This window comes from Astatotilapia calliptera, chromosome 7, assembly GCF_900246225.1.
Source record: "Astatotilapia calliptera chromosome 7, fAstCal1.2, whole genome shotgun sequence".
NCBI lineage: Eukaryota > Metazoa > Chordata > Actinopteri > Cichliformes > Cichlidae > Astatotilapia > Astatotilapia calliptera.
This window is the reverse complement of record NC_039308.1, coordinates 9,344,343-9,369,232: the sequence shown is the minus strand read 5'-3', so window position 1 is coordinate 9,369,232 and position 24,890 is coordinate 9,344,343. Positions and strand designations below refer to the sequence as shown.

Sequence of the window (24,890 nt, the reverse complement as noted above, 5' to 3'; positions counted from 1 at the left end):
AAATTAGGTTCCGGTGTAACATAACGCCTGCTGTAAATCAGTTCCCCTTTCGATGGTTTGTGGATAAAGAAAATGTGTATCAGCTGTGTATCTTATGTGTATTAATGCAGTGTGAGCTATTCGGAACAAAATATACCAAGTTTAATAGAGCCATTTAGAAAATGTTTTTTTTTTCTTTTTTTTTCTCTACTCTTTAAAGTATAGATACGGAACAGGGATACTTTCTTTTTTTGCCAAATCTTACATTAAAGCCTTCACACACTGGGCTCTATACTTGTGTGTGTCCCGTGCGCGCGGGCAGAGGCTCAGTAGCTAGTCGATACCAGGCTAGCAACTTCTTACAAAATGCACATCTTTCCGTGAGCCGCGAGGATGCCCTAGGAGTCGGACGCACGTTTACGTGAAATGATGCTGTTTGCGGGGCTGATGGTGAAATCGCGGGAGAATTTCCGCGTGTTTTAATGAGCCGCAAATCACATTTTTTTCGCCCCCCCGAAGCCACAGCGCTTGAACAAGAGAGCATCCGAGCACCTTTTTGCGGATGTGAGGAAGGGACCCAGCGCTTTTATGGGGAACAGCTAGCCTACGATCACACAGAGAATACTCAGCAGCCTTGACTGGACACTCCGGGTATGTAAATATGGCATTTTCCCATCGTTGTTTACATGAAGGGCTCGTATAACTAGCGTGTTGCTGTTGCTGCTACCTGGCTCTTATTTTGCTGTGACTAGCCTGCTAATCTCCATCGTAAGCTCCTGTGGATGCGTTAGCAAGTGGCTAGGCTAGGTAGCTAAGCTAACCTGGTTACAGTGATCTTCGCCTGGAGACGAGAAACATTATGATGCGCAGACGCTGCTTTCCACTTTTTACCGTGAGTCGGTGGGCATTTAGTTTCGTACATAGAGAGGGGAGGGGACTTCACCGCCACTATTATACCATTTAAATAAAAGCCGGCTCTAATCTTTGCGATCTAAGTCTGTATGTTAATGAGTTCACTTGCTGCTGCTTTCATAGACGTTGCATATCTTCAAACACCCTCACTGTTTACAGCCTAATTGCGCTGGCCTCACCTTGACCAGTATCATTGATCTCGTTGTCATTGCCATGAATATATGCTTTTTGAAGAATGAATGTAAGTGAAGGTCTAATGATGACTGCAATGAGAGAAAGTGCCCACATGTGTAGTTACCCGCACAGTCTGTCATTCACCTGTTTTAAACCTAATGGACATATCTAATGATTGCTGTAAATTTTTAGCTTCATATGGCAAATAATTTAAAATTTTCACACTTTGAAATCTGAGGCAATGTTTGAACACAAATGGCTAAAAACTATTGAAGATAAAAGCCTGATATTTTTCCAGCTTTTCTTACCATAAAAGAGAATCAGGAACTGTAATTTGGGACAGTGGTATAAAAAATGTCTCGCTTGTTAAATATGAAAACCAATTCAAGCAGACCTGTAAAGTCTCATATTTGAGCCCTTCTCCTCCTCCTCCTCCCTTTGATTTGCCTTGATCTCACCCTCCTCTGTCACAACAACCCTCTGCATGTTTTCCTTCACTAAATCCATGAAGCTCCCTTAAGGTCTTCCTTTTCTCCTGCCTGCAGCTCCATCATCAATGCCCGGTATATCCTCTATCCCTCCTCTGCACATGTCCATACCATCTCAGCCTTGCCCCTCTAACTTCTCTCTCCAAACTGCTCAACCCTATCTGCCCCTCTGATGTACTCATTTCTGGTGTAGGTCTGGCTTTAAATTTTTGGTTAAACATATAAAGACTGAACAGATTGTTCAGTCTGGGTGTAGGGCTGGAATCATTAGCTTAAAAACATTATTATCATTACTGAATGCCAGTTGCAGTGTTTGTTATAACCCACTTTAATTCTGTTTTTATACAGATACCACCTGAAGGCAAAGACTAAAGTGAAAGTAGTTGATTTACCTTTACTACTTCACACACCTGGTCATCTTTTCCCCTTGGCACCTGGCTGTTTTCTCACCTGCATCTCCACCAAGCAGCCTTTGCATTCCGGTGCCAGCTGCAGACATGGAGTGAGTTTATGTTTCATTTCTCCTTCACAAACACAGAAGCTTTTAGCTTGTACTTTGAAATACCTGTTGCTCTCCCTCTCTTCCTGCAGTTGGGCCACACCAGCTGCCAAGCTCAATCCTTACACTCGAGCCCGCATGACAGAAGCCTGGCAGCAGCATGCAGTTGCACCACCTCAGGTTGTCCACACCATCCCTCCGGGTGCTGAGAACGCATTGGGCTGTGCTGTGTATGGTATCGTACTACAGCCAGACACTACGTCGCTACAGCAGCATGGACAGCAGAGCCAGCATGGACAGCAACACAGTGGGAGTCAGCAGCATGTAGGTGGGCAGCACAGTCAGCAGCAGCAGCACCCTGCCCAGGCCCAGCAGACGTCCCTTCAGGTTGGGACAGAGGGAGGACACAAGTGTGGGGCTTGTGGACATGATATCTCCCACCTGGCAAACCCACATGAACATCAGTGCATGGTGACTCAGGACAGGTCATTCCAGTGCACTCAGTGCATGAAGATTTTCCACCAGGCAACAGACTTGCTGGAGCACCAGTGTGTTCAGGTGGAGCAGAAGCCGTTTGTGTGCGGGGTGTGTAAGATGGGCTTCTCCCTGCTCACTTCTCTCGCCCAGCACCACACATCGCACAACAGCACCAACCCAATGAAATGTTCAATATGCGAGAAGACCTACCGGCCTGGCTCTTCTGGCAGCGCTACACCCAACTCCTCGAGCAGCTCCCAGCAGCCCAGCAGTGATGGGGCGTCAGCCAGCAGCAGCTCGTCCATTCTGCCGTTCCCCTCGGCCCGAGACCGGCCCTACAAATGTTCCGTGTGCCAGAAAGGCTTCAAACACCTCTCAGAACTGACACGGCACGAGAGGGTTCACACGGGGGAAAAGCCCTTCAAATGTGACACGTGCGACAAAGCCTTCAGCCAGTCGTCACACCTGCAGCACCACCAGCGAACACACAGCAATGAACGTCCATTCAAGTGTGCTGTCTGTGAAAAGAGCTTCAAGCACCGCTCCCACTTGGTGCGCCACATGTACGTGCACTCGGGTGAGCACTTGTTCAAATGCAACTTATGTGAACTGCACTTCAAAGAGTCTTCAGAGCTCCTTCACCACCCTTGCCACCCGCAGGGTTCTCGGCCGTTTCGCTGTGCCACCTGCGGTAAGGGTTTCAAGCGGCCATCTGACCTTCGCCAGCACGAGCGCACACACTCAGAGGAGCGTCCGTTCCACTGTGACGAGTGTCAGATGAGTTTCAAGCAGCAGTATGCACTGGTGCGCCACAGCCGCACTCATAAAGACCCCACAGACCGCCCATTCAAATGCAATCTGTGCGACAAGGGCTTCATGCAGCCCTCTCACCTCCTCTACCACCAGCACGTCCACGGCATGGACAACTTGTTCAAGTGTGCCTCATGCCAGAAGGAGTTCAGCCAGTCAGGAGAGCTGCTCAGGCACAAGTGCGGGGAGTCGTCCAACAACTCGCCTGACAAGCCATACAAGTGTGACGTTTGCGGCAAAGGCTACAAGAAGAGTTCCACGTTACAGCGTCATCAAAACTCGCACTGCCAGGAGAAGCCCCTCAAGTGCTCGCTCTGCGACCGCCGCTTCCTGTCCTCTTCAGAGTTTGTGCAGCATCGCTGCGACCCATCGCGGGAAAAGCCACTGAAGTGCCCTGACTGTGAGAAACGTTTCAAGTACTCGTCGGACCTGAACCGACACCGGCGCGTGCATACAGGCGAAAAACCGTACAAGTGCGGTCATTGCAATAAGGGCTTCAAACAACGCGAGCACTTGACCAAACACCAGAGCACGCACTCCAGAGAGGGTCAGTTCAAGTGTGTTTGGTGCGGAGAGCGTTTCAGTGACTTGGGCTCCTTGCAGGACCACACAGTGCAGCACACAGCTGATGGAGGGGGCTACCCTGTGCCCCAGTGCATATAAACCCTTGACTTCTTAGTTTGAACTTTTGTCTGTCCCTTCTGGGCTATTTATTCAGCCTAACATTAACCACACTTTCAGGAGAGTCCTGAATTGTTCTATTCATTCCAACAGTGCTACATCAGGGTTTTGTTGCTCTGCTAATCTGCCCAGTTAATGTTACTCCAAGTCTTGTCATTCCATAAAAACTGAACATTTTTTTGTCTCTTCTTAAATCTGGTCCTTATTTTAATAAACCCAACCCTTACCACAACCACGTAACTCCCAGGAACAAGTGCCATATTGCAGGTTGATCTAGCAGATCCACCCTAATTTCCTCCCCTCAGAAATGAGCAGCAGAAGCATCCCTGTTATGTCAGTAAAAAGTAAGACAGGATTTGTTGTTTTTAAAACAGTTTGGTAGGATGTTTAAGAGAGTATTGAGTAAATCATTCAGGCTGAGTCGCAACTTTTAGTATCCACTAAAGTGGAGTCCTCTTGTTTTTCTTCTTCCCCCCCCTCTTGCTACTATAGCCCTTTTCAAACATGGGATGCAAAGCATTCCATTAAGGTGATAGCAGATTGTCATTCAGGCATAGGTCATATTTACGTTATTGGCGCCCATGGTCTCATTCAGACATGCATCAGACCTACTATGGTACTCATGCAAAATCTTTTCATACCTCAAGAAAAAAAGCTTGAGTATCATCAGCATTGACTCCAGACTTTAGATTATTTTCTCTGTGTGCGCTGCAGCAGAGAGATGTTTCTTCTGAAATTGGAAAAGCAGAAGAGCATCACAGAGGAATTATTTAACTATAATTCTAGAAACTAGAATTTGACTTAAAGAGATCAAATGTTTTGCACACAATGAACTGAGGAATTCAGGAAGTCACGTGTGTAATCTCAGTTAACGTGTCCACTTGTCCTGTATCAAAACTGATACTTAAGAGTTTACGAGGTCTGATCTTGTAGGATTGCCATTGCGACTTTTACATAAAAGTGACCCGAGTGCTCATTTACATGAAGTTTACTCATTTCGATGGTGTCAGTTTAATGGAAAAAAACTGCATGTCTGCAATGGGTTTGTGATGACTGCTCTTGGCCTCCCTTCAGTTTCTCCCCCTCTCATTATTACCTACATCTTTCCTCTGCTTCCTGCTCTTCCTGACTCAGCCTGTCACTGTTTAGTATCAGAAGTTTGCAAAGTGTGACTTTCCATACCGCCCTCCAAGACACGCATGCACTCACTTTAATATCTTTGGGTAAAGAGTGGTCTGAAATGCTTTGGGTATCCTTAACCTCCATTTTTATTTTTACTCTTCTTATTAAAGAAGTGGCCAGTGAAGGCCTCATTTTACACCAATTAGCAATAACATAGCAGCCAAAGGTGTTGACCCAGTGTGTTGGAACAAATTCTATCCACAGAGGCACCACAGGCCCCCAAAGATCTGCTGCCAATGTCAGAGCTTTTTTTGGCTCCACGAGAGGCTCTAATGCAATATTAGGCTGGTGGTTTTAATGTTATGGCTGATCGGTGTATGTGAAGTGAAACGGCATTGGGGATTTGGGAATGCGTTGTCCTACGGTTAAATAATTCTATGTGTGAACAGTATAAAGCTACACCCTGTGGTGTGTAGACTAATCAGCCAGCCCACATTTAAGTCTGCAAAAGCTTCAGCTGTTCTAATCCTTCAATACAGAAAAATATATTTCACACTAATGTACTATTCCTGCAGAGGTCAGTGCTGTCGTGCATTTAAAAGTGTCAAAGTCTCTCATCCTCATCCTGTATATAACTCTGGATGTGTGGGTGTGCTTAGCCAGATGAGTCGGAAATGTCTTTCTTATGAAAATAGGTATTGAAGAGCTGTTTTTGTATTCTTGCTACTTTTTACCACGTGAAATGTTATGAAAAATGCTTTTTTTTTTCTTTCTTTTTTTTTTTTGTATTTCGTTTTCATTTTTGTAGTCCATGTAGTGACTGTGCCAGTGCGTCGCGAGGAGTCTCAAAGAGAAACCCGCACATGAGTCTGAATGCGTGAATGTAAACGGTGTTCTGTCAAACAGGGAAATTCAGACTGAAGTGAATTGTAGTAGAATTATTTCAACCAACCTGCCTTTTTCTATTTCTTTGTTATTACTGTTGTTATTACTAACTGTACTGGTCTTTGTGAGAGCTGTTTCTGCGGGACTGTCCTGCAGCATGTGTTGAATAATTTCCACGGTTTGAAAGACCTGTTAAATCTGTTTGTCCTGCTACGTATGACGTCGTGTCTGTCAGGGTGGGTTTATTACCAGAGAGATTGGCTCCTTCCTCTCCTCTGAAAGCTATGAGATTGTAGTTGTGCTTAAGGGTCCTGGAACACCAGTTAGTTTACATGTTGGGTGTGAACGCCGTGAATGCTCGATTCATGGTTTGAGTGCAGTATTGAAAAGAACCGAGTACACACTGAGGAGACAGAAGTAACTTTATTTTTTTAAATTCTAGCTTGCAGTTCTTTTCTTTTTGTTTTCGCCTTAAAAGTGGGGCCGCGGTGCCTCTCTGCCTCATCTACTCCTTTCTGTTTCTATCCACCATCATCATTATTATTATTATTATTATTATTATCATTAATTATTTTTTTACTTTTATGAATCTGGTATTGAACGATGTTCAGAACAAGGTGGATTTGAGGTTTAAAAAACAAAAGTACTGTAAGTTGTTTGTTTGTTTGTTTGTTTTTTAATTAATGTTATTTGAATTGATATGAATATCTGTATTCCTGGAGGGAGAGACCAGGGCCTTGGGGTAGGTGTGCCACAGCTTTGGAAATGCAGAATTACTATGACACACACACACACACATCAGGAATCATTGGGGCTGGGTTCATATTTTGCCAAGAAACGCAAGTGTGCAAGGACTAGTTGATCGGTGCTGACACATCATTAGATGTGTATAATAGAAAATAGTCGCTCAAGTTGCAGAATAATGACCTCACTTATGTGTATTAATAATAATAACAACAACATACAAATGTATGTTCCAAGCCAAAGATTAACCTAATGCCAGCCAAGCAGCACTGTTACAGTGATTAGTACTCCTGACCTTGGCTGCCTGGATGCATTATTTTATTTCTTTTTTGTTCATTTTTTTATGTCGTAGAGTACTGTTTGGGTCGGACCAAAAGTTACAGCGAGGAAATCTTCAAAATCAAGTGGGGTGGGTGGGTTTTTAAAAATTTGTCGTATCTGATGAGCAAACAGAGGAAAACATTTTGTACAAGCACAAATGATTACTCCCTACCCTCCTGCAGTGAAAGGCCAGTAAAGGCACCAGTTAACCCACCCGTTGTTTACTGTTTCCTTTTCAGTTCCAATAAATAACCCCGTCAGACCCTGGTGTCTCTTGCTCTCTGCATGCTTGCCGTGTTAGTTCCTGTGTTTCTGTCTTTGGGAACCAGTGTCACCAAGCCCTTCCTCCACACAGCGCCATTCCCTCAGATATCATTTCTTCTTTTTTTCCCTTTTTTTTTTGTCCAACCCCTCCCTCCCAAATTGTACTGTAGTTCATGTGAATGATGTTGAAAACAAACCTTTGAAAAGAAAAAAACTTTGTGGCGACATACAGTACGTGTACATTCATGCTAAGATTATCTGTATGTATGTAGCATTCAATTACAAACGGCACTAACAAATAAAACTTTTTTTCCATTTATAAATCTATAAGATTAATGAAGTTATTTGGTAAATGGCCTGTATTTGTATAGTACTTTACTTAGTCCCTAAGGACCCCAAAGCGGTTTACACTACATTCAGTCATTCACCCATTCACACACACATTCCACACACTGGTGATGGCAAGCTACATTGTAGCCACAGCCCAAAGCCCATCGGTATTTTGGAACTAAAGCCTTCCTGGAATTCGCACGTTCACCTCGTTAGATACCGAGAAGCCCTTCGACCGTGTCAAAACCTGTATACGTCCATCTGAAAACAGTTTTTCTTGGTTAAAATAAAAATCTGAAATCCAGTGTGTCAGATTATTAGACCATTTCATTTCAATTACCATTCAGACATTACAAATGTTATACAATTCTCAGTTTAGTTCAGCACATACAGCTTCAATCATGGGGAAAACTGCTGACTCGACAGCTGTCCAGATGACGATCATCGATTTGCTGAAACAGCTGGCTGTTTGCAGAGTGCTGTACGGAAGCATATTAACGGTATTATGTACCTTCTACCCTATTATGGTAGGAGACACTCCTGAACCAGAGACGTCAGAGGCGTCTTACCTGGGCCAGGGAGAACAACATCTGGATGTGGACCTCCTCTTAGATGAAGGAACAGAGCGGTAGTGAAGTCCCATGTGAATGTCCTGCACTGTGTGATCATTTGTGGTGCAGTGTGGTGTTGTTGGTGGTTGATCAACTCCAAAGTCAATAGAGTGTCTACCAGGACTTTTTAGAGAAATTCAGTAAAATCTTCTTAAGAGCTTTATGGAGACAGCAATTTCCTTTCAGCTTCTACTCATAATGCCAAAACTGCTACCAAATAGTTTGGTGACCATGTTATTACTGTGCTTGATTGACCAGCCAGTTTACCATCACCTGAACGCCACAGAAACTCCGTGAAGTATTGTCCAGAAGAAAATGAGAAACACCCAACCCAAAAACACAGATGAGCTGAAGGCTCATATCAAAGTAACCTGTAACACCTCAGCAGAGATTGCCTCCATGCCACACTGCACTGATGCAATAATTCATGGTAAAGGAACCCCAACCAAGTACTAAGTGACCACGCTTTAGAATTGGAACATTTCTCTATCAGGAATCCTTTTTTTGATTAATACTGAATTTCTGATTGTCAATCAATAATAATTAAAATTAAAACAAAAGAAGCCTTGATATGTCTCATGAATATTGAATTCATCCATGAAAATATATGAAATTTACCAGACGTTTTCGGCTTCAGATGTAAAATACTATTTAATATTACGTTTGAAATAGCTGATTTTTTTTTCAATCATGTTCTAATCTGTTTCTTTCTTACATGAAAGAAACACAGAAAGCATAGCAGGGTTGTTGTTATTATTACTCATTAATTAACAAAAAATGGAGAATATTATTGTAGAACTATTACAAAATACTATAGTGAGATATGTATATTCTTTAAGAAAATCCATGCTACCAAGTTCAAATTTAAGGCCAGAGTTGAACTCAAAAGGTAAAATAGAAACAATGAATTGTATTTCATACTTGAGACAACTCCAATTCATATGAGACAAATTTCGTTAAAACAGAGTGAACAGCAAGGGTGGCAATCTGAAAACTGAAGGTTGCTTTTGTAGAACCTCCAGGGGACCTTCAAGAATGTTCCCAGATGTTTCCCTAAAGGTTATTTAAAAAAACAAAACAAAAACAAACAAACTTAAGGGAACCTCCAGGAAAAGCTTCCTAAAGGTTTTCCTCTAGAATGTTTTCACATTTTGGAGAACATTCTAATTGAGCAAGGTTGCGCTTTGCTGGGTGAAAGTGTGAAGATTTTACAATTTTTCCAAGTGCGCTCGAGAGCATATCTAGTTTTAGGAAAGTGACAGGAGCAACTAAAATCTAACGAGTTCTGCCTTAGAGAGGTAGTTTTTGCACCTTGCTTACAAACAGACGAGACAACACCTGTTACATACCGGAGCCAGCTTTGTTTTTGTTTTTGTTTTACTTACTTTTGCACTCCGTTTTTAAATAGTTGAGAAATCCGTCACATCCTTTTCACCAGGGGGCGCTGTGGCCCGGCTATCCACTGGAAGGTCTCGTTCCTCATTTTCACCCCGGCAGCCAGCGGCTTTCACATCCGGGCGGCTCTCTTGCGCCTCTTCAATCGCAATCCGCTTCCCTTCCCTGCGCTCTCGACTAGGGGAGGTCCGCAGGTGCAGAAGAATCCCCTTGAATCGTGGGGTCTCCGTGAGCGTGTGGCACCGGGCCTCCGAGACGCTGCTTACCCCGCACAGCCGATCGCACATGACGCTGTCTCCGCCGATGGTGGTGCACGGCGCCGAGCGCTCCCCGTCGGTGCGACATCCTCGCGCTCAAGTAGCATCGCAGGCTACCGTTAGCTAACATCATCGATCTCTCCGCTACTCCACCCCCTCCTCTCCCCGAGATCGATCCCCGCTGTCGATCCATCACATCGGTTTTCGGTTGATAGCGAACACCGGCCCACGGTGGGCACCCCTCATTCCCGGACCAGCGCAGGAAGGCCGCCTGTTTCTCCTCGGATTTGGGGCCCGCAAAGAGCAACGTTAGCCTCGGAGTTTAGACCCGTAATTTTTAGACCACCGACTTCCTTTCCAGCCCCCTCTGTGGCCTTTCAGGGGTTCGGTTCTTCTCTACCTCAGTGCCCCGATGCTTCCCCGTCCCTGTGTGTAACCTCAGCTGCTAATCACTCCAAGATCCACCACCCCCTCCCCGTCTCTGCTGCTTCTGTTAACCCCACCAAGGAGTGCTGCTCGGCGGGCAGTGACTGCGGCTTTTCCCGGCGGACATCCCTGGTTTTCTCATCATTCCTGCCTCCACTTTTCTGACTCTGGTTGCTTATCTCTGCACGATAGCTGGCTGGCCAGCTCCGCTTTACACCCACACACGTTATCCCCATTCATACAACTCCGCCACCCCACCCCCCCATTTTAGTCTGCCATCCACATCCCAGCAGATCTCCGTGACAGGCGCCCCACGGCACCCGAGCCACGGGTCTCGCCATGCCGGGTCCGGTGGCCGGTAGCAAAGCCCGTGTGTACGCAGACGTCAACACGCTGAAGACCCGCGAGTACTGGGACTACGAGGCCCACGTACCCAACTGGAAGTGAGGACATTTCTGATTACTGCAGCGTGCATGATAATCGTATGATGAGGGATTTCTGTGGAGGGGAAATATGGCAGATGGGCGTCTATTATTATACATTTAGCTGTGAGGGTGTGATGGCACCATGTCTCCCGACCTTCAAGCCTGCTGTTCTTCACTGTTTGACACTTTCCTCCTCCTTACCTCCATCTCTTTCACCTATCCAGCCTGACTTGTATAACATTTTGGCTTGGTATCAGAACCAGAAGTCAGCGGGTAGAACATTTAGAATCAGCTTATAGACTGGCTTAATTGTATGTATCTGGAAAAAAATTCCTCTCTCCTCATATTCCTGTTTTTCTGGCTGTCCCTATAGCAACCAGGAGGACTACCAGCTGGTTCGAAAGCTGGGCAGAGGGAAGTACAGCGAAGTGTTCGAGGCTATCAACATCACCAACAATGAGAAGGTGGTGGTCAAAATCCTGAAGGTGAGCAGATTGATTGGGACAGCACTGCCATCATGGGCATTTTTATTACATTTTAAAGAATAACTATTATTTAATAATATTTTATTGCCAAATATATCTGCAATAGAGCCTTATACTTACCATACCACCAGTTGTGAAAAGCTATTAGATAAATACACAGACTGTATATAAAAGGTGGGAGAATTCTGTGTAATTGTGTATGCATTTGTCTATGCTAAAGATCCTGAGTTCGATCCCAACAGGAAATAAAAATCTCTCGGGCATTGCATTAAGTCAGATATGTGGATCTACCTGCTGTAGTGAGCCCTTGTGAATATGGGAGTAGCTAAAAGTAGCTTTTAGTACTTAAATACTACAATTTCAACAAAACTCAGGGATAAACTTGTTATAGCACATTTAAATCCATATCAGAGCATTCCATTAAAATGCTCCTAAACCAACAGCACAAATGAGGGTGAGAGAGCTGTTGGCTACAGCTCTTTGCATTGAGGTGCATTTCACCCCTATATAGTTGTTATGAAAATGGATTTTAGCTCTTGAGAACAAAACAGTCTCCTGTAGCACAAAGCAAACATCCTTATTTTTGCTGTAAAGTTTGGTAATTTAACATGGAAGCCTTTTGGGATCGATTTACTTCTGGAACAGGCCTCAAGTGGCCATTTAAGGAACTGCAGTTTTTGGCCGTGGAGATTTCTGCTTCAATTACTGTGAATTTTAAGAAAACCTCAAAGCAGAGTTTGACCAGCTGATGATGTATGACTGCATACATAATTGTTAAATTAATGAATAATGAAGACATAGTTTTTTTTAGTCTTGAGTATTTCCTGAATAATTAGTCTTTTGCTAGGCTAGGCAGGTTATTCCAAACATCCCTTTGCCTGAGTACATTTTCCACCTCCTCCTGGAAGATCTTGAGGCGCTCCCGGACCAGATGAGATGTCTAGTTTCTCCAGCGAGTTTTAGGTCAGTTGTGCGTGCCCTGAAAACCACCAAAGGAAGGCACCTACCACGCTTGGGGGGGGGGGAACTCTTCCCCCATCATTTTGCAGTAGAGAAACCTGGCCTCAGTCGTGGTATTGCTGACTCTCATCCCAGCTGCTTAAATGAACCCAAAGACATAATTCTTAAAATTCTGGCAGCGTGAAAGGATTATTTTTTGTCTTAAACCCTGCTAATGCGCTGAGACCGTGTAAGCTGAAAATAGATGCACCTTAGCTTTCCAGTTTTCCTGCATTTGTCAAGTTTAGATTACATGTTTGTTGAATTAGTGATTAAAAAAACTCCAACATCAGAGTCCAAAGTTTTTTCCTGACAAACATTTTGCCAGATGGAAAAAAACAAACAAACTTGGGCCGCTCTGCCCGATCGCCTAAACAGCTAGCGGGCCAGTGATGGCAGCTCTGGGTCACTCAATCACTGCTGATCTGGAGCTAATTGCAGCCCTGCAGTTAAGCCAGCGAGCAAAGCCCCCTGCTGCCTTTGGAAAATCCCAGATGAAGATTAACGAAGTTGGTTCCAGCAGGATGATGACGTGTGGTTACTGTGCTGCAGAGAACTGCCAAACATTTGCATCACATCAGTAATAAATATAACTAATAATAAAGGCAAATATGGGAAATAACCAAACTCCTTAAATTAGGTGCTGACACAAAGCTCCATTTGTAAGACGTAGGTGGTGCGAACACTACAACCGGCTTGGATTGACTGGCTCTATTACTGCTGCCTCACTACTGGTGGATTAAGCTAATTGAGTACACAACATTCACATATCCAAGTCATTTGAGCCCTTCTTAAAAACAGCCACAGCATAAATATCTAGATTTTTAGCTGTAGACCCTGCGTTTGATTCATTTTTGTCTTGTCACAGTTAGTAGTCACTATTTAACATGGTTACTAAACAACTATATGACTAAGTGCAAGAGGTCTAACCACTAAAAAAAATTGAGTGATGCCTGTGACAGATGAGGATTAGCTGACAGTCACTTAAATGGAAACCTCAGACTGAGTGAAGCTAAGAGATGCTGAAGAATGCAGCAGCAGCGACAGTGCAAGCAGAGTCAGCAGATATGAGGCGGGAGTGAGAAGAAGCAGCAGGGCAGCAAACCTTTCAGATTTGACATCTTTTCCTCTGCTGTTTTTCATTTATTCTGAGACTGCTCTGTTAAATCTTTTTATTAAATCTGGCTGTTTTGTTTTTCATGCTTGTTTTAGCCTGTCAAGAAGAAGAAGATCAAGCGAGAGATCAAAATCCTGGAGAACTTGCGAGGAGGGACCAATATCATCCGTCTGGTGGACACAGTGAAAGACCCAGTGGTAGGCTTGCTAATAGCATGTTTATGTTTTTATGAAGTGTCAAAATGAATCGAGATGTAAAACTAGGGCTAGAGTATGAGCAGCCACAATGTCAGCCAGAGATGCAGCTACTAGATTAAAGCTCCGTCTTTCTGCCTTCTTTGTTTCCCCGTCATTCTCTCAAGAAAACAAACTGTCCCAAGCTCACAGCATTGTGAATAATTACATTTATATTAGGTCTTTGATTTAATGTCAGCCAAATAAGGGATGCGCCATTCTCACTGTTACTTTCCCCCAGATTAAAATGAGTAAACCGGGTTGACTGGAACCATTTCTTTTAAGCTACAAGTTGGTGTCAGTTTAGAGGCTGCAGTGTTTACCTTGAATACTTCCAAGGCAGCCATGTTGTTCTTCCCATTGTATGTTTGGAAAATTGCTGCACTTCTTGGTGAATTGCATTTGCTGACTGTCGGTGAGTGGAGAAGTGTGAACCTAATGGTACAAAAAGATTTTGTAGTATGTTTCAGCTCCATAGGTATTCACACTGTTGTTTTATTATTATTACAGCCAGTTCCCTCTTGTTTTGTTTTCTTTTGGGGTGGCGTTGAGCCAGAAGGAAGCAAATGCTAGCTGCTGTGGTTAGAAATATGCAACTGTAGGTTTTCTGGTTGCATCACACAGAAATGCATGTAAAGGATGATTTGCTTCGCCTCATAAGTGCACTAGCACCACTGACGAGGTGAAGACGTTCAGTTTGGTGACGAAAATGATCTAAAGCGAGGCTGTTGTGGCGTTTCATTTGCCTCTGAAGACGGATGGTTGAGCTGGGAGTGACTTTACTCTCAAACTGTATTCCAGTAGTGAAGTTGGAAAATCAAGGAAAACATGATTTGCTTTGCTCCTTAGTGAGGTCGAGCTCTTTGTGCGTCAGTAGAAATACAACACGGGGCTCTTTTTGTGCTTAAAAAGGTGCTGCAGCACATTCACGGATAGTGCCTGATCAATGCTCTGCGTACGGCTCATTTAGCGAGTCACAAATGTGCTGCTCTGACTCGAAATCCTACTTCAGGAGCATTGCAGTTGAAAACTGGGAAGTTACACTTCAGCTGGAACTCTATCATGCTAAATTCTGTACATCAGTCTAATGAAAACTTATGAGTTATAAAACAAAATAATTAAATAACCTCCATGCAGTCGTCATAAAGGGCCATCGTCATAGCAAGCTTGTTTGCCTGCTGCTGTAAAGTTGGATATTTTAACACGGCCAGCTGTGTGAAATCATTGCTTCTCTTTTGTTTTTGCCTCAAGTGGCCATTTGAGGAACTGCAACTTTTCTTTTTAGCACCTGGATCGCTGGTTTATTGTGCCATTGTGTGCTCACCTGAGCATTTGTTTGTTCGCATGACAAATACTGCAGGAAGCCCCTTACGACATCGTTGTCTTTAGCAAATGATAGACTCTGTGTCGGCACGAGAAACAAAGTAATCTTATAATTCCAGTTTTGCTGTAATTACCGTGTGATTGTTTTGGCTCTCAGCTTCCCATCGGACCTAAAATTTGTGGCGTTTTAATTTTTGTTTTGTAGTCAACAGAAGTTACAGGAGTTTTATCATTTGACCACTTATTTGTTTCTATATTCTGTGTTTTCAATCTGAAATCCACCGCGACGACCAGACTGGATATCTCCTTTTTACAATTTTTCTGAGCTGGGACACATCAACCGACCAGGAAGGAAGGATATTTTTAGGCAGTGGAAATGCTCTGACTAAGCCAGGAGGCCTTGTTCCAGTGCAGCGGTGGGAACCCTGCGGGGTCCTTTGTCTGTTTGTTCCTGTGAACTTCATTGGGTTAGAAAATGATCATTGTATGCACAGCTTTTTGACTGCACGGCTGAGTATCAGGGATGATTCAAATGGTTGTATCGTTCGTCCCGTTTGGGTTGAAATCACATGGTGGGGGCTGCCAAATCACTGGTTTATCAGGTGATTGAATCAGAAATAAGCATATTCCTGATTTATATATTTCTCTCTCTGTGGTGTTAATTGTTTGTTTTTCCTCCTGATTTCTCTCCACACCCTTCTCATGCTCTCTGTGGTGGCTGTATAGTCCAGAACGCCAGCACTCGTCTTTGAATGCATCAATAACACAGACTTCAAGGTACAATCCTCGCCTCTTTCCTTCATTGCTCGGTGCCAAGTCTCTCATAGCTGCAATCAGTAAGGCTGAAAGAGCAGCAAACCTCAGTGCTTATTTGTGTTATTTTTCTCCCCCTGCAGGAGTTGTACCAGAAGTTGACAGATTACGATATCCGTTTCTATATGTATGAACTACTGAAGGTGAGACATCTCAGCTTTAGCAAACATCGTAGTTTTGTTTTGGATGCTTACATTATTCTACTTTACAGAAACAAAATAATTTCACAAAAACCAAAAACTACCAGTGTCAGTATTGTTAGCCCCCTCGTCTCCTGACCAGTTCTGATGGTATTCTGGCACGGCCCTTGGGCTTCAGTTCACCCCGCAGATTTCAAGTCAGGACTTTGTGCAGGCCAGTCAGTAACGGTCACTTTGGTCTTCTAGAATTCGTTTTTCATCAGGAGCTACATATGTTTTGGGTTGCTGTTGTGTAGGAAGACAAAGCGATGACCCAGACCCAGTTTCACTCCTGACTGCTTGAGGTTTTCTTTGAAAATCTTCACAGATCCTTCTTCCTTTTCTTGATTACTTCCACCTCGACGAGATTCCCGGTTCCAGACTCGCCAACCTCCGCTGTGGGGACGGTGCTTTTCCTCCAAATATAAGCAGTGTCTCTCTGCAGTATATATAAACTTTCTTTAGGTCATTAAAGTTTTAAACTGTTTACAAATTTGATGATTAACCTAATTTTACAAGCTTTGAGTATTACCAATTTAAAGGACGTCATTTCGCAGCAGTGTGTTTTGTTATGGCTTAATGAAAAGGTCTGTTTTTCAGGGGGCTAATAATATTGTCTATAATATTTCTGTTATATAAATAATTAATGCTGTCTAAAGAAAACTAGTGAGTTTAGAAATGCTATCTTGAAAATCTGTTCTGTTTACCAAAAAAAGAAGCACTTTAATACCTTTTTATGTTGGTGTGTATGTGTGTGTGTGTCAGGCTCTGGACTACTGTCACAGTATGGGAATCATGCATCGTGATGTCAAACCTCACAATGTGATGATCGACCACCAGTTGAGAAAGGTAGGCAGTGCTCTGTGTAGTCTTATTTTGTTCTCCCCTCACACCCCCACACTCACCCTCCCTCACTGGTTATTTTCACCACGGCTTTTCATTCCCATCTTTTGTTATCTCTCTTTTTTTTTCTTTTTTTTCCCATTTTGAAAAGCAGTTGTTATTGCATTAGCGTGGGCTTTCAAATACGCAGCGTCCCTGCGCGAGTGCATTAGGCATGAGAACCTTAAAATAAACACAGATGTAATTTCCATCTACGTAAATGTCAGGCTCACTGCACACTGTTGGTGCATTTTCATTAGCTATTAGAATCAGATAATTAAAGCGTTTATGATCATCAGTCTGCAGATGCCTCAGGTCACTTTTTATAGGTTATGATGTTACTTAAAAAAAACAAGACCTTTCCAACTCTCTCGGTTACTTCTGACAGCATGTAGTCCTACGTGTAGGTGAAGGACTATGGATCTATTTTCTGTCGAGAGTCGCTTGCTCCCGAGTGCCTTTCTCCAGAGCGAGAAAGGCACTCCGTCTCTCTCGTCTCTCTTCCACTTCCAGCGTGAGGAGTGAGCAACACTAACAGAAAGGAAATCCACTAATCAGCACAGCACAAACACCACAACAAATCAAAAACTGGTCTGCTTTAACTGCTCACAGCTTTAGTGACTTAAGGTTAGGCAGCTCGCTGCCACACTGGTTATAGATTATTTTAAATACATGAAGATAGATACTTTGATCCCACAGGGGAAATAATTGTTTAAAAGCAGCAGGATAAATAATAAAAACAGTACAATTTTCAATAATTAAATAATGTAGTTAAAGTAAAAGTGCCACAGGAGCATAGTGACGGCCTTAAAATGAGAGAGTGCGAAAGCTTTATAGATGGAACAGGGATAAAATGTGGTTAAACTAAAGAAGAGTAAAAAGTAAGACTGAGATTGTGCAAAGTGTAATAAAAATATGTACATGGTAAAGAAAGAAGCAGTCTAAAGTCTGCCTGGACAAATTTTGTGGGCATGCTACAGTCAAGTCTTAAAATGAGTCCTGTGGGAAAAACTAAGTGCGCCTCACTGCTTCTATATGAATTATGAGGATAAGTAACAGAATCCACCTGAGTGGTCATCAGCAAATGGGAGCGCTTCTATTAAAACAGACATTTTTTGCAGTGTGCTGGTCTGGAGCATTCGGGTGTATAAATGCACCTGCAACCCACAGGCTACATCTCAGTCTACAGGCCTCAGTCAGCATATTAAAGGTTAAAGTTCATGACAGCGCAATTAGACAAACATTGAATCAGGTGTGGCTTGTTTGGAAGTGTTACCAGGAGAGAGTACGGTGGCCCTGAGAGGTCAAACAGACTGCAACATAAGAAGACACCAGCAAATAGAAAAATTGTAAAAGCTCACAAACCTCTGGGGACCAAATAACGTTACAGAACAGTGGCGGAAGTGGCATGCTAACAGTAAACAGCTAATGGCAAACATGTATGTACAGTATTATATGAATATGTGATTCAAAGGGTTAGGGTTAGCATCTTTTCTCATTCACAGCACGGTTGAACCTTCTGCTTTGAGTCTTTTTTGTTTCTGTCACTTCTGCCGCTGGACCGTCAAGTTATTGTGTCCCAAGAAACACTTTCTGTTGTGCTAAATTCAACTTTTGTTGTGTTTCGTGTGCTTTCGCAGTGTTTGTCTATTTTCTGGTGGTTTCTTAAGTCGCGGTATATTTGACGTCTCAGGGCCACTGTAGGAAAGGATGTTCTCTATAAAACAAGAACATCGCAGCATGGTTTAGGTCTGTAAAGTTGAATGTGAACAGATGAGATCGAAGTGAAAATGCTTGGTCACAACATACAGCAGCACATTTGGTGAAAACCAAAGACAGCAAGCATATCAGGACAAATACCGCATATGCACTTTGGCAACAGTGGGAGGGAAAAATGTGAAGCGATTTGTCAATTTGGCCCAAATTGGAATAGAATAATGATCTCGAGCACAGCAGGATTGCTGAAAAAGAAACGAATCCAGGTGCTGCAGTGGTCCAGTCAAAGTCCAGACCTCAACCTGATTAAAATGCTGTGTCAGCACCTTAAGAGAGCCATGCATAAACAAATACCTGCAAATGCATTGAACCAACACTGAACGGAAGAAAAGGCCAAAATTCCTCCAAAGCGAGACTGATGAAGTCATCAAAATATTAAAAGTCCTGTATGCTCAGAGCAAAGCCATATTTAACTCTGACACATTTGGCATTAACAAGCCTTCACCGGGAAGTTAAATACATTTAATGCCCCAGAAAGCCCGCTTTCTAATAATGTATTCACAATAGGAATCATTGACTAGTTTGATATTTTTCATTTTAAAGCCAGTAATATTTATATATCAGATAAGAAATTACATGTTTTATTTGTTTACATCATGGTTTTTTTTGTGCTTTGTGTGAAAGCAGTAGCAGATCCTGTTTCCTGATTGAAAACAATTCGGTTTTTAATGTTGCAACTTATGTAGGTCGAACTGCGATCTTGAGTTTACTCAGAAACAGCAGCGTCGCGGGAATAAAATCTGATGACAGAAGGGGAAAAAAATGGGTTGCTGCAGAAGTGACAGAAATCAAATTCATCAAAAAATGTTGCCAACAGTTAGCATAACAAAAATATCCAAAGGATGTCATCCTCTGTCAGTAAGACGTCTCAAAGGCACACAGGCATTTCCAGCGGTGCCACAAGGAAATGAGCAGCAATGTGAAGCTGAAATGCAGAAATCTGCGTGCAGCAGACGAAAAGCCGACTTCCCCTTGAAACGTGGAGATGTTCGGAACAAGCAGAGTGTGGACTTGCAGCCAAAAAGCCTTTTCTCTGAACTGGCAACAAAGTGCTCAAACTCAGCTACACACACAAAGCTCGAGAGCAGAAAAATGGCAGCAGGGAGTCAAAATTTGAAGTATTTGGTTTGAACAGACCACATTTTGTTCAGTGAGCTGGAGGGCACTTCAAGGACGAGTTTCTGCAGGGAACAGTGAAGCTCAGTGGAGGCTATGCTGGGCAGAATAAGTTCTCTGTGGAAAGAAATTCAGACTGCAGGTTTATCTTTATTACAAGAAAAGAAAAACAGACTGTAAGATGTCCAGTAGGGGGCAGCAGGCTGATATAGATGTGACTTCACCCAATTTACCCTTAAATTGCATTAACAGGATGTGTCTCTGCTGTGTGTGTTTTTTAGCTACGTCTTATAGATTGGGGTTTGGCAGAGTTTTACCACCCATCCCAGGAGTACAACGTCAGAGTGGCCTCACGATACTTCAAAGGCCCAGAACTCCTCGTGGACTACCAGGTAACACGCACACTGTTTTCTCACATGCAGATAATTGAGATGTCTGTTTTGTCCTCATCTGCAGTGCTGTTTGATGATTGTGTGTTCCAGATGTATGATTACAGTCTAGACATGTGGAGCCTGGGCTGCATGCTGGCCAGTATGATCTTTCAGAAAGAGCCCTTCTTCCACGGACAAGACAACTACGATCAGGTGCCTGTCACACGAATTTTTATACGAGATGAGACAAAAGAGTAAACATTAAAAACTGATTCCATGCACACTTGCGTTAAAAAACTCAGAGGGTCTGCCTCGGCTCATGGCACAAACACACAGCTGTTTGTGGTGTCCTTTTCTCAGCTAAAGGTACTTTTTGTAATTACTTTTTGTAAAATGTAATTAAACCTTTCACCACCAGGGGTCCTCATTTTACCAGAAGGTTTCAGTGCAGTTGCTCATTCTAACTTAACTTCTGTTGGGAACCTTTGTAGAGCCTACAATGTAACCTGTTTAATAGACGATGTAGTGAGATAGTGTCCTGATGTTTTCATATGTGGCACTAACTTATAAACCAATAAATGGCAGGGTTTGTCGCTGAAGCATAATTTGGCATAATAAATGCAGTAATTGGTCTGAGTTTCCCACAGTTTGGTAGCATAGACTATATATTAAAAGATGGAGGTAACCACTGTCTTAAAGCTTGTGTGTTACATTTTTTAATGTTTTGGAAGGTGTTAAAAGTCTGCTCTGACATGTATGATCTTCCACTGTTGTTTTTTCCAGCTGGTGCGGATTGCCAAAGTCCTGGGGACAGACGAGCTTTTCGGCTACCTGCGTAAATACCACATTGAGCTAGACCCACGCTTCAAGGACCTCCTAGGACAGTAAGTTCACTCGGCCTCAAGAAAAATTACATGAAAATCTAGAGAAAGACAATCGATCAACTCATAAAAGACAATAAAATTAAATAAAACAACAAGGGAAATAAAATGAAAGCAAAACATTAAACAAATAAAATGTATTTGTCTATAAGGATGCTACACTTGATCCAAATGCCAAGAGGAATAAATGTCTTGTTAATAAAGATTTAAATGTGTGTACCATCTGAGCTGTACGGATATGGAGAGATGGATTATTCCATAGACCTGGTGCTAAGAGCAACTGGGTAGGTGACCTCAGAGTACTTACAGGTGTATGAATGTGATGTTCAAAGCTTTAAAAGTAAGCAATAAAATCTTAAAATCAATTCAAAAACGGAAAGGGAACCAATTAAGAGATGTTTGTGCTTTTTAATACCAGTAGAGAGGCAAGCTTCCGCATTCTGGACTAACTGCAACCAAAGATGACTGTTCGATACCAAAGGGAATTACAGTAGTGCAGGTGGGAAGTGATTGAAAATATCAATAACCTTTTCCAGGTCATTTTGCAAGAGATAAGGTTTTACTTTGGCAGTGACTCTGATTTGATAAAAGTAAATTATAGAGGCAGTCCTTATTTGTTGATCCATTTTAAAAAAAAACTTATCAAAAATCATGCCCAGGTTTGTTTGTTTTTTTATTACAGCAGCATGACAGTAACGAGCCGAATGACTCGGCGTGTCAGAAGAGTTGATTGAGGGGTGAAATTTACCAAAGCAAATAACCTCGGGCTTTCTTTCATTAAGATATAAGAAATTTATCATCACACAGAACTTAATGTTGCTAAGAAAGCTGAACTGATGCTCCCATGCATCTGCTTGTCAATTGAATGAGGATATATGCCTGGATGTTATTAGCAAAGCGGTGGAAAGAAAAATTATGTTTTCTAAAGGTCAAACTTAGAGGCAACATATACAATGAAAAAAGAAGTGGGCCCAGGATGCACCCTTGAGGCACTCCATAAGTGAAAGGTGCTGTTGTAGAAGAAGAATCTCCCACATGTACAGAGAAACTTCTATTCTTTATGATTTGAACCAAGTCAGAAGCATGCCTCCAAAAATGGAAACATGTTTGTCGTCATTTGCCTGCAGGCAGAGCAGGAAGCGCTGGGAACAGTTTGTGCAGACGGAGAATCAGCACTTGGTGAGCCCCGAAGCTCTGGACCTGCTGGACAAGCTGCTACGATACGATCACCAACAGAGACTGACCGCCACAGAGGCCATGGAGCACCCCTACTTCTGTAGGTTTTTTGGGTTTAATGACTAAATCAAAAGGAAATCTATTATTCTCAGAGATATTCTGGTTTTTAAACATGGTTCCCTTTCCCCTCGCTCCTGCAGACCCTGTAGTGAAGGAGCAGTCTTTGTCGAATTCTGACAGCAACATGGTTTCCAGTGGCAACACTACAGCGCGATGAAACACAGGTAACGGCTTAAAGAACATCATCAGAGCTCATCCGTGAGGAGTTGAAAGCACACACAGAAGTCCAAACAATAATCAGATGAAGTTTTCATGTGTGCTCAGATTTTAAGTTTAATTTTTCGCTGTAGAAAGAAGTTTTTTCCCACGCAGAGTGTACAGCGGATGTTAATGTTGTCACTTATTACGGAATCAAACTCAAAGTATTGTTAGTATTTCCGAGCTTTAAACGCTGCATGGTTGTACTGTTTACCACACTCCATATTATCCATTGTTGATCTACACACGTGTTCGTTGTTGCCATGGACGTTGCACGCTGTCGTTGTCGTGTCATTGTCATGAGACAAACAAAATCACAGTTTAGGAACGCAACGTGCTTACAGGAAAGTAACAGTAATCTAATTACTTTTTTGCAATAGTAATCCCTTTATAAACTCACTGTGCTTTTACCGCCATATCCAAAATTAGCTGAAAAAGGTGGATGCACACATTAAACGTGGCCAAAATCTTCAGTAATGAGGTAACAAGGAGTTTGCACAAGGATAATCCCCAGGAGCGAAAGGCTCAGGTTGGCTCTGTGTGATGTCAGTGTCTGAAAAAGGTGGACTAAAGCAACTCGTTTGGGGTGGAGGATGGCCTGAGGGCATGTAGTAGGCCTCAGAATCAGATAAATATGTAACTAATTAGGAATCGGTATTGTCTTACAAAGTGTTTCAGTCAAAAATTCAGATTCTCCTAATTGTCAGGTTTCATCCAGGTGTCTGCAAGACTGAATTTAAGTGTAAAAAGTCAAAGTTGATTATCAATAATGAGCATATCGTGATTTAATTTGGCATGCGGTGAGCTAATGGCATCCTCATAAAGCCTGCCAATCGTGAAGCTCCGTGAAGGTGCCTCATTTCCTTGTTGCTCAGAAACAGAAAGTGGAAGGCGACCGGTATTGGCGCTACAGCTGCCCGTCACGAATGAGCTAACTGCAGCGTGCTGTCAGTGTGGTTTTACAAACGATGAAATCCTCGTGTTACGGCTTTATTATCAGCACAACACCAGTGTTTATGTTTGTTATACATCGATAACTCCCTGATGATGTCTGTCTTCTGCTTTAAAGAAGCCTGGAAGCAAAACGTCCGTGAGTTGCTGCTTTAATTGATTCGACTCCTCTCACTCGTTCTTTGTCTCTCTTCACAGAAGCGGAAAAAGAAGTTTGTTACCTCAACTTTGTACCCGGTTGTGACAGTGACTTTGACAAGTGTACAGTGACAATGGATCAAAGTAACTCTGACCAGTTACACACTCACAGATACACACATCAGTGCAAGCACACCTCTACATGTACAAACACAGATGCAGACGTGTATACATAAACCCTCCTCCTCTGTATCAGTCTGTGATTGGCTTGTCCTGGTTCCCTGTCCAGCAGACCTGACCAGTGAGCTTGAAGCTGCTCCACCCCCTCCACCCATTGTCCCCCTCAGCTGGTCTCTGTCCTCACAGCTCAGTTTCATGTTGGCCAGTGAAGACAAACTACAATTCAGTCCCTCCTCCTCCTCTTTCTGTCCAGCCCTCCTTTATAGCGCCCCCCTCTTTGTTTGCATCAGCATGGAGAATGAACAGGAGCGTGAACCTGTACAGGTCCTGCCCCCGACCCTAACTCGTTTGTCTCCTTCCTGTTTTTTCCTCCCCACCCTCTTCCCCCTTCAGACAGACAGGCATCTTAGCACTACTCCAGATCTGAAAGTGGCATGGTGGACTCTCTCTAGATAGAATGATGATGATGATGACGATGATAATAATATTAATATTAATGAAAATTAAATGATTTTTATTTAGATGAACTGCACGCGTTGTGAGTGATTTTTACTGCTCATTTGTTTTGATATGGCGTGACATTTATTATGATTATTTTATATTTTGGTTAATAAAGGAAAATGGGTTGAGTTAAAGGGTTCCAGTTTACCTAAAATACACAAGATGGCCTTTAACCAAAGATATTTGGGTATTAAAACAACATGTGAGCAAAAACTGTGTAGTGCATTTAGTTTTGATGGATAAAAGCCAATATTAAGGTATTTTAAAGTTACTTTAGCTCGGGATGATGAACTCATTTTGCACTGTGGGTCATACAAAGCCCTCTTTGATGTCAAATAATTGCCAATTGATTAGATTTAATGAAATTTAGTGTTTTTCATTTGACAAAATTACACGGAAAATATACATGCAATCAAATTACTTCCGTGTCAGCATTTTGGGCCAACTTTCAGGTAACGCCCAGACTCTCTGTCCAGCCGCCGCCTCCAGCTCTTCTCAGGAGATACCGAGCGTGTCCTGGGTGCGTTAAAGGAAATGGAAAACCTGCACTCAGTGTTGTAAGAGGACACAGACTAAAAGTCGGTGAGCTAATCAACAGAAGTGATGAGGACGTTTGTGCAGTTAGTAACACAAACTTTTAGATGATAGAAA

At 42.8% G+C, this 24,890-nt stretch overlaps 2 protein-coding genes across 3 annotated transcripts; both read left to right on the top strand.

Annotated features, from left to right (window-relative positions):
• Positions 1-109: 109 nt before the first annotated feature.
• znf319b (zinc finger protein 319b) lies at positions 110-7,679 on the top strand. 2 transcript variants are annotated; one of them, XM_026172933.1, is made up of 3 exons: positions 110-630; positions 1,902-2,055; positions 2,145-7,679. In XM_026172933.1, exons 2-3 carry the CDS (start codon positions 2,051-2,053, stop codon positions 4,000-4,002), a joined length of 1,863 nt encoding a protein of 620 aa, XP_026028718.1. In that variant the 5' UTR covers positions 110-630; positions 1,902-2,050; the 3' UTR covers positions 4,003-7,679. The 2 variants fall into 2 exon arrangements, with proteins under 2 accessions (XP_026028718.1, XP_026028719.1); XM_026172934.1 differs by lacking the exon at positions 110-630 and adding an exon at positions 637-871.
• Positions 7,680-9,826: 2,147 nt separating this feature from the next.
• Positions 9,827-24,243, top strand: csnk2a2b (casein kinase 2, alpha prime polypeptide b). The gene is made up of 12 exons (XM_026172936.1): positions 9,827-10,818; positions 11,174-11,285; positions 13,497-13,598; positions 15,684-15,734; positions 15,854-15,913; positions 16,715-16,798; positions 20,005-20,115; positions 20,206-20,307; positions 20,878-20,978; positions 22,103-22,251; positions 22,352-22,435; positions 23,619-24,243. The coding sequence occupies exons 1-11, from the start codon at positions 10,715-10,717 to the stop codon at positions 22,426-22,428; spliced, it is 1,053 nt and encodes a 350-aa protein (XP_026028721.1). The 5' UTR covers positions 9,827-10,714; the 3' UTR covers positions 22,429-22,435; positions 23,619-24,243.
• Positions 24,244-24,890: the final 647 nt, after the last annotated feature.

Coding starts and splice junctions, on each gene's coding strand:
- csnk2a2b (XM_026172936.1), top strand. CDS start 10,715: ATGCCGGGTCCGGTGGCCGGTAGCAAAGCCCGTGTGTACGCAGACGTC. Junction 20,308..20,877: donor GACAAGACAACTACGATCAG/GTGCCTGTCACA, acceptor TGTTTTTTCCAG/CTGGTGCGGATTGCCAAAGT. Junction 20,979..22,102: donor TTCAAGGACCTCCTAGGACA/GTAAGTTCACTC, acceptor ATTTGCCTGCAG/GCAGAGCAGGAAGCGCTGGG.